At 36.5% G+C, this 14,364-nt stretch overlaps 1 protein-coding gene across 1 annotated transcript in view; it reads right to left on the bottom strand.

Annotated features, from left to right (window-relative positions):
• The window catches only part of LOC102851360 (calcium-activated chloride channel regulator 4-like), a 43,820-nt gene extending 32,225 nt beyond the window's left edge, over positions 1-11,595 (bottom strand). Inside the window, exons 1-5 of the mRNA XM_006898234.1 lie at positions 11,437-11,595; positions 5,544-5,684; positions 5,259-5,406; positions 3,253-3,361; positions 1,122-1,299 (exon numbers count right to left, since the gene is read on the bottom strand). Coding sequence (XP_006898296.1) covers positions 1,122-1,299; positions 3,253-3,361; positions 5,259-5,406; positions 5,544-5,684; positions 11,437-11,595 — 735 coding nt within the window. The remainder of the gene's footprint in view (positions 1-1,121; positions 1,300-3,252; positions 3,362-5,258; positions 5,407-5,543; positions 5,685-11,436) is intronic.
• Positions 11,596-14,364: the final 2,769 nt, after the last annotated feature.

Raw genomic sequence — 14,364 nt, forward strand, 5'->3', positions numbered from 1 at the left:
TCATGACAGAAAAGACATGGCAATTTGCTTCTGTAAGATGGCTAGGTTGGCACAGAATAGAATGGCGTTTAGAGCTCTTGTATATAGGGTCGCTATGAGTCACAAAACCTTCGGCTTAAGGCTGCCTCCTGGTTCAAACCCTAGGCCCAGGCTGGCTAGCCTCACTCCAGGGACAGAGCAAACCTGCACGTCAAACACATTCCCAGGTTCAAATTGTCTTCCTGTCAAACATTCTTCTAGGTGGTATAGCACTGGTCTCTGCGTTGCTGTACAGAGGTAACTCGTGGTTGCTGTGATGCTGAAGCCTGTGACAGTGATGTGCCAATCGTGGTAATGGGCACCCATGGTGGACAGTGTTGGCTGGAGCTTCCCGACTAAATCAAGCCTGGAAGCAGGAGCGGCATCCACTTCCAAAATGGCTTGCCTCTGGAAACTCGATGTACGAACAGTGCTCAGGCTGTTGGTTCATAGGGTCTCTATGAGTCGTCTACGACTCGACGGCATTAAACAACAAACAACAACATGAGTCACAAGCAGCTTGATGGCACTTAACAACAAGAAGATTACAGTCTAGGAAACCCAATGGGGCAGTTCTATGCTATCTTATAGGCTCACTATGAATTGGACTCTATTCAATGACACACAACAACATGCATTAAATCTAACTACAGACCTGAAATAAAAATATTTTCTGAAAAATGTTGTTTATTGAATGAACTCTTATTCATTGAAGAATCACTATTATACTAAAGTTGATTTTTAATAGCAATAATTATAGTAATAATAGCTAGCCCTTGTGCCGGCTAATACTTAAATGGACTGACTGACTCATTGTCATCAAGCTGGAATCAACTCAGAGCTGACCCTCCAATGGGTTTTTTCGAGGCTGTAAATCACAGGAGAGGAGATTGCCCATCTTTTTCCTGCAAAGCAGTGGTGCATTCAAATCACCTGACTTAGCATTAGCATCAAAACTCATTAACCACTAGGTCACCAGTACGTTCTAATGTTCAAACAATCTTTTATTAATACATCTATTTCCTAAGGTCAACTGGATTGATATGTTGAAAACATTATCTTACTTAGTTATAAATTATCAAAGCAATGACTGACATACTTACAGAATCAATACTTTGCATAAACATTATAGATGCCTTTTCATTTTGAACTTTATTAGGAAAGAATTGACAATCTTTTTCATATAGTTTTGTCTTGGAATCAAGTCTGCACACTCTAGTTACACAGCTGTTTCCTTGACACCAGTATACTTTATTTGTACCAGTGATTCCTGTGGAACACCTGAAAATATTTGATAGTTATTCTTTGAGGCAGCTTATTCATTAAGATGTTTTGAAAATCTTAAGTGTTTAATGATCAATTCTTTTTTGTGTAATTGCATATTGCAGTGAGAAAGTTTTCAAAAACCTTGCAGTGGGATTTCATACATACAATGTGTGTTCTCTGCTGAGTTTCAAGCCGCTGCTGTCCTGCTTAGACTAATGATTTGCAGTTCCCTTGTCTCCCTCTGAACTTGTGATGATAATGTGTTGCAAGAAGCTGATGAGAGAACGTTCAGCCTACCTACTTTGAAACTACACTAGTTTAGTGTCACTTATAGATTTATCACTAGAGAGGATGTCTACAAAAGAATGGGAGATAACATAGCTACAGTTGTTTCCAGTGGACAAAGAGATTGCTATTCAAAGGAGAATGTGCCTGGAAACAATGAATGATGGAGATACTTTAGATATCAATTTTATTACTTAGAATTGGCAATAATTATAATAAATATATGGAGATTTTAATATATTCTTAACTTTGCAATGTGCTTCCAGTTTAAATTCAGGAAGCAGGAATGAGATTTCATTTAGTCATCTACGGAATCTCCTAAAGATATTTTTTTTTTGCATTGCCCTACAAATCACTGAAAGTAATTACGCTATTTATATAAATGACTATGAATATTCTGTACTGAAATGCAGATACTTGCATATATAAAATAATGGAATAAATGCAATACTCTTGAAACACAATGTATATGAATATATGAATACCAATAAAAATACAGAAGTAGAAAAAGAAGTTGCTCATAATAAAAATACTAAAAGTCTATAACAAAAGAAGATTAATAGATAAATTAGATGTCAAACAGCATAACACAAGCAGATATTACAATTCTTCTGTAAAAGAATATATAATGATAAGAAAAAATATTTATGGTGTGCTGGCGATGAAAAAGTGACTATATAATGTCATTTGTCTCCTGCAATCCTCTACTCTCCAATAAGTGTTTGAGATAAAATAGTGGAGTGGGTTTGGGGAGAGGGATTGCATAACAATGAAAGAGTTTTTCTTTTTCTTTTCAAAGAGAAGAGTGATTTCAGGAGGAGGGGTGGGTAGAGAGAAAAGTGCAACAATGAATGACTGGAAACCCTAAGTCTCTGTAAACTTTCATTAAAATTAATAAGAAAAAAAAATACTATTACAAGTTTGAATAAAAAAGAATTAAAATGAACATTTAAAATTTTTTTAAAAAAACTCTAAAAAATATCCTAAAAATGGTATAGTTGTGGTAGAGCAGAAGAATGATGCTTATTGATATCATGTATCTTTAACTTGCTCATTTATTACAATTACTTCTCCTTCGCAGGGCATCTAACAGTAGTTAGGTTAATAAAATCAAATTTTAAACACATTTATCCTAACATTTTACTCTCTTCATCTCAAAACCAAGGTGAATGTCTAGTACCAACTGTGATGCTGGCTTAGTATTTAGGTTGATATTTACATATCTCCAAGAAATTTCAAATTGGCAACTTGACGCTGATTAATATTTTTCACAGCCCACATCCAACATTGCTTCTTAGCCTCTTTTTTGTTATCAGTGTATTGTTGTTGTTAGGTGCCAATGAGTCGAGCATGACTCATTGGCACCTTGAGTAGTTGGAATAATTTTGATCATTTCTGAGCATACAATATACCATTTACACAGAGCACATCTTCAGCATAAATGAGCACTAGTAACTACGGATAAGAGATATAAAGTATGTCAAGTTGTCCATGAAGTCCTCTTAAATCTAAGCATATTTTAAGTTGGCAGCAAATTAAGATACATTTTCAAAAAAGAAAATAAATGCTCCCCCCCAATATAACATCAAGACCAAAATGAGTTATTAGCACTAGGAAAGAAATCTAAGTAATATAAAATCATTACACTCTAAAGACATTTATGAAATTTGTAAAGGACCATGCCTTGTTGCCTCAATTTTTTTTGACGAAGAACTGTAGAATGGCTCATCTTCATTGTACTCGTCAAATACGCCCCACCGGAGATGGGCCCATTCATGGACAAACACTCTTCCTGTCGGGAAATATTTAAAATGTATTCATAAGTCAGGTGAAAAGATTTGCCTCTAAAAAACCTCAAGAAGGTTTTTTCTTCCAATCAATTAAATGATAGATTTGAATATTCATTGCTGGTTTATGAAATATGTTCTACCGCATTATATTATGCAAAATATTATTTTTTATTATACAACACATTAAATAAAAATAATCTTTGTAGAGTACTTGCTGTGGGCACATTGGACTGAATTTTGAACATTTGAAATTACATAGTAGGAGAGCCTTATAAGCACAATGTAGTTAGATGCAAACCTCATTTGGGATGGAAAAGATAATAGTCTTTATATTGTTCATTCTTCCTTCCATTCACCCAATTATTTTATTTCTTTGGCTTTTGTTGCATGTCCTGCCCCTTCTCATTTTTGCATTCTTGGACAAATTGCTTAACCTGCCTATTCCTCAGTTTCTCATCTATAAAACCAATTCACAAAGGGAGTGATAGTGCCTCCTCAGGGGAGAAAATGGTTTCTGGGGAGGAAAAAAGGCCTTAACTGTTTTAACAGTAGTTTGTCAAGCACGGAGAACTGTGATTTTAATCTGTATTTTAAATTAAGATCTAAATTTAATGTCTCAAGAAAAAGACATTTCCTATTGTTCTATGTTTAAAATTTCTTCCATTTAATATTTGCCAGACATTATACCAAATAAATAAAGTTCTCTAACTAATGGGAAGCTCAGAAAACTTGATTGTGCTTATGGACTAGGAGACAGTCGTCAGAGCAGAGCAAGGAAACACTGCATTGTTCAAAGTGGGGAAGGGTGTGAGTCAAGAATGTGTCCTATCTCTGGATCTTTTCAATCTATATGTGATTATCAGATTATCTCAGATTATCCAAGAGGCAGGACTCTATGAGGAGAAGTGTGGTATCAGGATTGAAGGTAAACTCATCAACAATCTGTGTTGTGCAAATGACAACCTTGTTTCTGAAAATGAGGAGGACCTGAAGCTCTTGCTGCAGAAGGTCAAAGACTTCAGCCTTCAATATGGAATGAAGCTCAACATCAAGAAAACAAAGATTCTCACCACTGGGCTGATTGGCAGCATCATAATAGATGATGAAGAGATTGAGATTGTTGACAGTATCAGTTTGTTTGGCTCTACAATCAACAGTCTTGGTGCCAGCAGCCAGGAAATTAAAAGATGAATTGCACTGGGAAATTCTGCTGTCAGAGACCTCTCTAAAGTACTGAAGAGCAACAATGTCAGTCTGGAGACTAAGGTGCACCTGATATTTGCAATTACATGCTTTCTTTCATCAGAGAGCTGGACCAAGACTAGGGATGATGGAAGGAGAGTTGGTGCCTTTGAGTTGTGGTGCTGGATAAAAATATCGAATACATCATGGACTGCGAGGAGAACAAACAGATTTGTCCTGGAGAAGGTGAAGCTAGGCTGCTCTTTGGAGGAAAGGATTCTGAAGCTTCACTGACACACTTTGGGCGTGTTGCAAGGCAGGATCCTCTATGAGAGGGATTGATTCAATCACTGGGATAATGGGGATGGGTGTTTGGTAGAATAAGATTGACAAGGGATAGAGCAGGGTTTAGGGCTATTGTACATAGGGCTTCTATGAGTTGCAGGTGACTCAATGGCACATAACAACAATGGCAACAACAACTGAATATTCACAACAATTCTACTGGGCAGGTATTCCTCTATTAACCATTTACACATGATAATCACAAAGAGATTGATTCATTGCCCCAAGGTCATACCCAGCTAATAAACACATGAGTCAGGATTTACACCTCTGTAATAGCCTCATTCCAAGACTTGCAGATCTTAGTGAGTAGAAAGCTACTTTCTTAAAACATTATGTTAGTATATATATATTTTCAACCCCAATTCCTACCTGATGGTCCATATTCTTTTTCTTTTTTTCCTAGTAAAAAGTCAGGTGTGAAGTGAATGAATTCTCCTTTTTCTCCACATTCTGTGAACTGCCTTGTGTACGGTTCATCTCTACCTGGGAGGGTCGGTGGTGCAACTAAAACATCAGCCTAAGAAGGTTTAAAAAGACTGTATAAAACCCAGAAATAGAAATGACATTTGCTATGAAACACTGTATAACAATGTATCTGAGGCAAAATTGGAAGCACCAAAAAATATAATCTAACAAGAGAAGTGTTTTACTTACATGTGTGTAGCTCTCTAGTCTTGGCCTCTTGTACTGAGAGTTTGCCTTCCAAGTCTCAGGAATTAATATAGATACAGTTTTGAAAAAAAATCTTTTTTCTGTGGCTTTGAACAGGTAAGTGGAAGCTGCAGTCACCATGTCCTAGTATTAAAAGAAAAAAATATATGTGAGGAGAACCAAGTAAGAGTCAACTCAATACTACTGCTGCTGCGGCTAATACTAATGCTAATATTAATACTAAACATAGGCATTTCCTACCTTATGAATAAAAAGTAAAAGTGGTTTTGAAAAGCGAGTTCTCTGCTTTACAATCCCAATTCTGCAATCTGTTACTCTCAAATTATAGCATAATCCTAAACATTTAAATGCATTTCCCCTTCCTTTCTCATTGCCTTGGGGTTAGAACCAACTCATAGCTGAACCTCTATTGGGTGCCCATGACTGTAAATCAATCACAGTTTAGGAGATTTCTCATCTTTCTTCTTCAGAGCTGCTGGTGGTAGGGAGGCATGACCTTTGGGTTATCAGAGCAACTCTCTACGGACTATACCACAAAAGCTCCCTAAACACATTTTAATTCTCTTTAATCATGCATGAAAAAGCAAAATCTTCTATTTATTATTAACAGAAATTATTTAAGTATAGACTTAGACATCATTAGATGCCTTAGTTCTAATTCTGATTTTAGTTCTTGAATTTTAATTGTTAGCTTATTTTTGTAACTGCTTTTAACATAAGTATCCTTATCCTGTAAATGAACTAAGTATTCTTATATTTAAAATTGGCATAAAGACAGAATAAATTATAACTTCCTCTAGAAATACCTAGTAAACTATCTATTGTTAGTTGGACCAATGGGCAGCATCATGATGGGTGGAGAGGAGATTGAAATTGTCAACAACTTCATCTTGTTTGGATCCATAATTAACACCCTTGATATAAAGCAGTCAGGATATAAGGAGATGCATTTCACTGGGAAAATCTATAGTTAGGGATCTTTCCAAAGTATTGTGGACTAGTGATGTCAGTTTGAGGATTAAAATGCATTTGATTGAGGCCATAGTCTTTCCAATTACTAGCCATGCATCTGAGATCTGGACAATGAATAAGGATGACAGAAAAATAATTGACACCTTTGATCTGTGGTATTGAAGAAGAGCACTGAACATCCCATGGATGGCTAAGAAAACAGATATATCTTGGAGATGGTGCAGCTGGAGTGGTCTTTGGAGGCAAGGGTGAGACTTCACCTCACATACTTACACTATATAGCTAGGAAGTGCTATTCCTTGGAAAAGGACATGATGTTAGGAAGGGAGGAGGGTCTGTACCAGGTGGATTCATATTGTGACTGCGGCAATGGGCTCCTGTGTGTCAGGAAGTGAGGACGGTGCAGGGTAGAACAGGTTCAGATTTTTTTTTTAGGGTTCAGATTTTTAGTTCATAGGGTCTCTATGAGTCATTTGGAAGCAGGAGTGGTACTTTCTAAATAACATGCCTCCAGAAACCCTATGAACTTTGATAAATGCCAATAGTTGTAGAAGGACTTCAAACCTTTTGTTCATAAGGTCACTATGAGTCATACTTGACTTGAAGGCAATCAACAACAACAACTATGAGTCATACTTGTCTCGACAGCACCTAACAACAAGAAGTCATAATAGAGAGCAGTTTTAGTTGAATGCAAACTGAAAGTGATACGTTCTAGAAATGAGTTTCTTAATAATAAATATGAAGACAGAGAGGGACATTTAAGTTGGGATCTCTGATATGAGCCCTTGGTGATGGAAAAAATCATAGGAATAAATGAGATTGCTACACTGCTAACAAGCTGAAAATAATAACACCTTATATTTTTCTGAAATCTAAGGATATAATGATGAATAAGATGCATAATCCTCTTCTAGAATTTACATCTAGCAGTGAAAATGTTGTCCTTATGTGCCATTGAGTTTGAACTGATTCATAGCTGACCCTCAAGCAGTTTTACAGAGGCAGTAAATTGCCTGGGAGAAGACTGTCCATCTTTCTCTGAAGGATAGGCTGGTGGATTTGAACTGAATATATTTTGATTGGAAGCTCAGTTCTTTACCACTAAAGCCATTAGAGCTTCCTAGCAGAGAAGTAAAAGACACTCGCGGTGATCTATTCCACATGGTTAAACCGTATGAATAATTGGGGCATTTTGGACATTGGATTAATGCCAGTCTTCATCATCTTCTTGGCAGTTTCCTAATGTACACTATTGTTTCTGTCCACGAAAAGCCTCCTTTTCATGGCTACATGACTAGCTTGATGAGTATTGTTATGTTTTCAGATTGTAGATGGATTGCAGAGAACTCCATCAGACAATTGTGACTTCTGAGGGCACCTGGGTGCCTTTGTATGGCACTCATAAGCTACCCAAGAAGAATTCTTACAGAATCCAATCTAAGTCCATTTCTAAATACCCATATCCCAGTTGGATCAAAGGAGATTAATGCCAACAATTTAAAAACTATGTTTTTTGATGCTAAGAAGAAATCTATACTAGGAATAGGAAAACTGAAATATGAACATTTCAACTCATAAATTAGTAACTAAAACAGCATATCTCTTAATCTGGTTTGATATGTTACTAATATGTCATGCTAGTGTTGAGGACTTTTGTTCATAGGGTCGTTATGAGTCGCCTATGACTTGACAGCACTTAAAAACAGAGAGAGAGAGACCAGTTGCCCTAGTGGACCGAAAGTGATGCTACCAAGTCAAAGGTGGGTGACTCTAATCCGTGGCTTTCAGGCCTGTTTTTGCTTGTTTGTGGTCAAACATTCTTCTAGGCCATATAACCCTGGTGTGTCCACTTGCCTTACAGAGGTAACCTGTGGTTGCTGTGAAGCTGAACAATGTGACACTGATGTGTCAAATGTGATAATGGTTACCCATGGTGGACTGTGTCAGATGGAGCTCCCCCATTAAAACAAGCTTGGAAGCAGGAGTGGCATCCACTTCCATAAATAGCTTGCCACCGGAAACCCTATGAACCTGGAGAAAGGATAAAAGTCACACAGACAAGTGTCAAGGACTTTCATTCACAGGGTCGCTATAAGTCATCACCTATGACTCGATGGCACTTAACAACAACAACAACAATATGTTACAGTCACAAATTATTGGTTCACAATCATGTCAAAGAGTGACTTTTTTTGCCATCTAATTGAAGCAACCCCAGATATATCCAGATTGGTAGTATCATTGCTGAATTGGTGACTTTCTCCTTTCCTTGATCCTATAGTACGAAGGCAAGTCTGTTTAAGCATCAACATTTTATAAGAAATCTTGATGGTTTCTAGATTACAAGTTGGTCCCCATAGATGAGGAACAAAATAAGTTTGTTAGTTAGGTACTGTATCCGAGTGTTTGTCCTCTATGACCTATGTGATACTACATTTTAAGCTTTGATGGGTATAAAACTAGGTTTTATTTGTGATTGTATCTACTATGTCTGACACAAATGAGTATCCCATGGAATGAAATGAATTATAGGAAATACTGTTTCCAAATCATTTATTTACTTAAAATGTTGTCTTCTGTGATACCTGTACCCATTTTACGCTAGACGGTTTAGAGTGGATACTTTTTGTTACTTTAATTTACATAGAAAAAGAGCTGTGTTTTATGGAGAGGAACAGAATAACAAAAGTGTTTCTGACAATTTGTCATCACAATTCCTACCATATTGTTTTCTCTTATGAAACTCTTTTTTGTTGTTGTTTCTGTGTGTTTGCTGTCAGTTAAGCTATTTGATTTCTATATCAATCAATTTGTAAACATTTTCCTTAACATTTATCCATAACCATTAAGTGTAAAGGCAAGACAGAGCTATAGAAGTGTGCTCAGAATTTAAAAACTAATGGTTTGATTTCCTGTTTCCTTAGATTGATGCAGATTGGATTAACATAATTAGAAGTTTGAAAGTTGACTATTTCTAAAGCTTTGAAGATAATGATCCTTAAAAATCACTGATTCTTCTCTGATGACTAATGCTTTTAACTTATGTTTGCCAGCTGCAAAAACTTTTCCTACACTTCACTCTTGACTATCAGTAATACAGAACTGAAACCAGTATTTTCCCTATCCTAGAAACCTTAGTGGGCGGGGTGTTGGGGGAGGAGAAAGTATCCAGGAGAGTATGTCCTTCCCGAATTTAGTTGGTTGCCTCTTATTTTACTATTTCTTAAAAACATATGCGAGTGAATTATATAGTTGTTTTGAAGCAGGAGTGACATCTACTTCCTAAATAACATACCTCTGAAAACCCTGTGGACTTTGGTAAATGATGTTATAGAAAGTCTTCAGGCCTTTTGTTCATAGGGTTGCTATGCTCAACTTGATGGCAATCAACAATAACAATAACAATTGAAGCAAAGGGAGATCTAGTGACAGAGTCTATAGGAGTTGAGCTGGTAACCCAAAGGTCACTCCTCTATCATAGTTCAAATCCACCAGCAGCTCTGCTAGAGAAATATAGGTAATTTCCTTCCCTGCAATTTTTAGCTTTGTAAATCCAAAGCTCTGCACTGGTTCCTATTTAATGCTAGGCTAAAAATAAAAATGGAGGTTGAAGATTAACTAAAAAATCCAATGTCAGGATATTTTCCAAAACAAGTACTCAGAAAATCCTATGCTAGAACATTTTCTAAAATCAAAACTCAGAAAACCCTATGTCAGGACATTTTCCTGAAACCAGAACTCAGAAATCCTATGTCAGGACATTCTTCTGAAACGAAAACTCAGAAAATCCTATGTCAGGACATTCCCCAGAAGCAGAACTCAGAAATTCCCATATTAGTATCTTTTCCCAAGACCAAAAACTTCATGCACCAATGAGCCACTGCAATGTCAACTCACCTCACAACCCCCTAAAACATACTTGCTAAAACCCCATATAAACCCCCCTAAGCCCAACCCTCAGTGCTACTCCCCTTGCTGAGTAGCCCGTTGTGCAATAAACTTTGAGAAGAATGCTACCTCTACCTTGGCATGGTTCTTGGCTTTGATCAGAGACCATTCACTTAATAGTTATGAGTTAGTGAATGAATTAAAACCAGATCTCTAAATCTGTTGAAATTCAAATCCATGTCCTTTACTAAGTCTATTATATAACTCCTGTATTTTAGCTCTGACCTTGTCAGTTAATTTGACACTGAATAAGTTATCTAACTTCTCTAAACTCCAGTTTTCTTTTCACCAAGATATGGATGACACAGTTTTTCTGAGAGGATATAGATGCAAGGATTTTCAGAGGGCTAGAAAAATGTTAGAAATAACCGTGCGATCTAGGCATACCACTAACAATAAAATTTCTACTTCTAGTATACAACAGAGGCTTACCGAAAAAAATTCTTTGGGCATAGAGATAATTTTTACAAATGATTATTTCTGAGGCTCAGAAATATTTGAGACAGAATCAACTGATCCTGCATACTACATTGCCATCAAGTCAGCTTACAGACTTAAAGTAACCTTCGAGTTACAGTACTTCAAGTTTTCAGGAACGTAAATCTTTATGGGCAGAGATTGCCTGTCTTTCTCCTAGAGAGCACTCAGTGGATTCCAACTGTCAATCATTTTTCACAAAATCTGCCACCAGAGCTCTTTACCCTGCTCATTATAAAGCTATTGTTCAGAACCAGTTGGCTTTCCTGTAAGTAAGAGGATGTTGTAATGAGTGTGGGTAGAAAAGTCTCATCTAGAAATTTCATCTCTCGCGCCTCATATCAGCTCTGTCTTCACTGTCCTATGTTGCTTTTACACTTCCCAGAGCATTCAGAAATGTCGTAATAATTATTAATTTTTATTTTCTTCTCCATAATTAAAACAAAACAGTATTATAATACTTTTTCTTTCTTACCTCTATTTGTTTAATTATATTCTCATCTTCTTGCACATCAGGGTGAATAGCAAAGATAATGTCTTCATAGCCACTGTTATTCAGCTTAATCAGGGAAGTATTTGAGCCCTGCAGCAGGTAGAGGACTAAAAAGAAAACAGAAGTCCTGAACAGCCCCATTTTTCCTCTCTTGATGATCCTGAGCCAAATGCTGGCTTGTTCAAGAGACTTTTCTTTTCCCCTTCTCTGTCTTATATAGTTCTAGACATTATCAGCATTGGCTGATAAAGGGATATTGGCACATAATATAAAGGTCATGATGACTTATATAGGAAAATATTTGACTTGAGTTTACATAGTTGTTTTATTACATGTTATTTTATAAATAATCAGGAAGTAAAATAGAAATCAGATCTTTTCATAAACTGCATTGCATATTTTCCACTTAGGGTGGCTTAGTGGTAAGGAGCTGTACTGCCAATCCAAAGCTATGTGGTTCATATCCAACAGCTGCTTTGAGGGGGAAAGATGGGTGATCTCCTCCCGTGCAATTTATTGCCTCTGAAAATCACTTGAGGCTCTGCTATAAGTCAGTTCCAACTCAGCAGTACATAACAATTTCGTAAGAATAGAATATACTATCTTTCTTGCAGAAAGATATAAAAATTATTTTTTAAATGTATAGCAAATTTAATAGAAACAGTAATGTTACTACTGTTCCTCAGTTTTAAAGTTATTTGATTACTGCTTAAATTAATGGCTAGTGGTATAAATAATGAAAAAGAATAGAAAAGTAAATGTAAATTATACAGAAACTGGTAAGGTGGCTTGTAGATTTAAAGGAAAGAATTTTAAGGACCTTTATAAATTAATGAAGCTTTACTTGAGTTTAAACTATTAGCAGACTTTAGTTTAAATCTTACCTTGTAAAAAATGTGAGGATATCTAATATCTGATAGGACACATAAATTATCCCATTATTTCAAATGTTGAATAACCTTTTTTTTTTTATTCAAGGATAATTTAAAAATTCCATTAGTGAGCATTCTATATTAATTCAGGTTTCCAGTTGGGGAAATTAAATAATAGATGATAAACTTTCCCCTACTACTTTGACAAGTCCTAGAAATTCTATATTTTAAAATTATTTTTACTGTTTAAAATTAATTCTGGTACTTTTTCTTGATACATGCTGTTTAGTCAGCATCAACTCATTACAATTCTACAAAACAGAAACCTTTCCAACTCTGTGTCATCTCCACCATGGTCAAGTGCATTGTTGCAGTCACTATATCAATCCATCTCTTTGAGAATCGTCTTCTCTTTTGCTGATCCTCATTGCCAAGTGGGGATTGTATAACAATGAAAGAATTTTTTTTTTTTTTTTTTTACTTTTCAAAGAGAAGAGCGAAATGATGGGGCAGGGTGGGCAGGGAGAAAAGTGAAACAATAAATTAATGGAACTCCAATGTCTCTGTAAACTTTCATTTAAATTAATTTTAGAAAAGGAAAGAAATGCTGAGCAAGTTTGTCCCTTTTGATTTTCCAACTCCAGCTCTTTGCACACTTCACTATTATACTTTGCTTTGGTCTCCTGTGCTGCCCTTTGGAATCTTCTATTCAACTACTTAGCACTTTATTTTCTTCCTTTGTTTTGGGTTCTTGGTGATCTAGTGCAATATTCAGGGTCTCTTCTGAGATCCATTTTGGTCTTTTCTTCTTCCTCTGTCTTTGTAATGACTTTCTGCATTCCTCATGGATGATATTCTTGATATCATCTCACAGTTTGGTCTTCACTCAGTAGTGTTCAAGACTTCAAATCTATTTCTGAGATGGTCTTTAAATTCGGGGGGATACACTCAAGGTCGAACTTTGGTTCTTGTGGATTTTATTTTCTTTAGCTTCAGTTTGAACTTGTATACAAGTACTTGATTATCCAATCCAAAATCAGTAATTGACCTACTTTTAACAGCTGATCGTAAGCCTCTCCAACAAATTTCTCCACATTATTTAATCAATTTGATTCCTATGTAGGCTGTCAGGTGAAGTCCATGTGTATAGTTGCCATTGTGTTTCTTATGAAAGATATTTGCAATGAATAAATCATTGTTAGTACAGAATTCTATCATTCTGTCTCCAGCCTCATTTCTATCACCAAGCTCATGTTTCCTGACTACCAGTCCTTCTTCTCCATTGCTAGCATTTTCAATTCACTCACCACCCATTGTTAATAGGGCATCCTGGTTGCATGTTCAATCTATTTCCAACAGCAACAGTTGTTAGAAGTCATCTATTTCCATTCTTGGCTCTGATTGTTGGTGCTTAAATTTGGATGATAGTGGTATTAACAGAGCCTCCTCATATGTGTATGGGATTATCCTGTCACTTATGACATTGTATTTCAAGATGGATCTAGAAATGGTCTTTTTTAACTATGATCACAACTCAATTTTTTCTCACCTTTTAATTTCAGCATAGTAGATCACATGATTGTCTGATTTAAAATTTCCTATGCCAATCCATTTCATTTCACCAATTCCTGTTGTTGTTAAGTGCTGTCCAGTCGCAGGCTACTCATAGCGACCCTATGAAGGAGAGTCCTCAATGCTTGAGTGCCTTTCATCCTTTCTCCAGGTTCATAGGGTTTCTGGAGGCAAGCTTTTATGGAACTGGATGCCACTCCTTCTTCCAAGCTTGTTTTAATCTGGGAGCTCCACCCCACTTTCTGTCCGCATTTGGTAGCCAACCATTAACGCATTTGATACACCAGTGTCACAGTGTTCAGCCTCACAGCAACCAAAAGTGAACGCGGTACGGCAACTTGTACACCAGGGCTGTACGACCTAGAGGAATGTCTGAACAAAAACAATGACAGACAGGCCTGAGGGCCGCAGATTAAAAGTCACCCACCTTTGGCTTGGTAGCATCGCTTTCTGTCCACTGGGCCAG

This window comes from Elephantulus edwardii, unplaced genomic scaffold (genome assembly GCF_000299155.1).
Source record: "Elephantulus edwardii isolate Elephantulus edwardi_28Jun2011 unplaced genomic scaffold, EleEdw1.0 scaffold00224, whole genome shotgun sequence".
NCBI classification, from domain to species: Eukaryota; Metazoa; Chordata; class Mammalia; order Macroscelidea; family Macroscelididae; genus Elephantulus; species Elephantulus edwardii.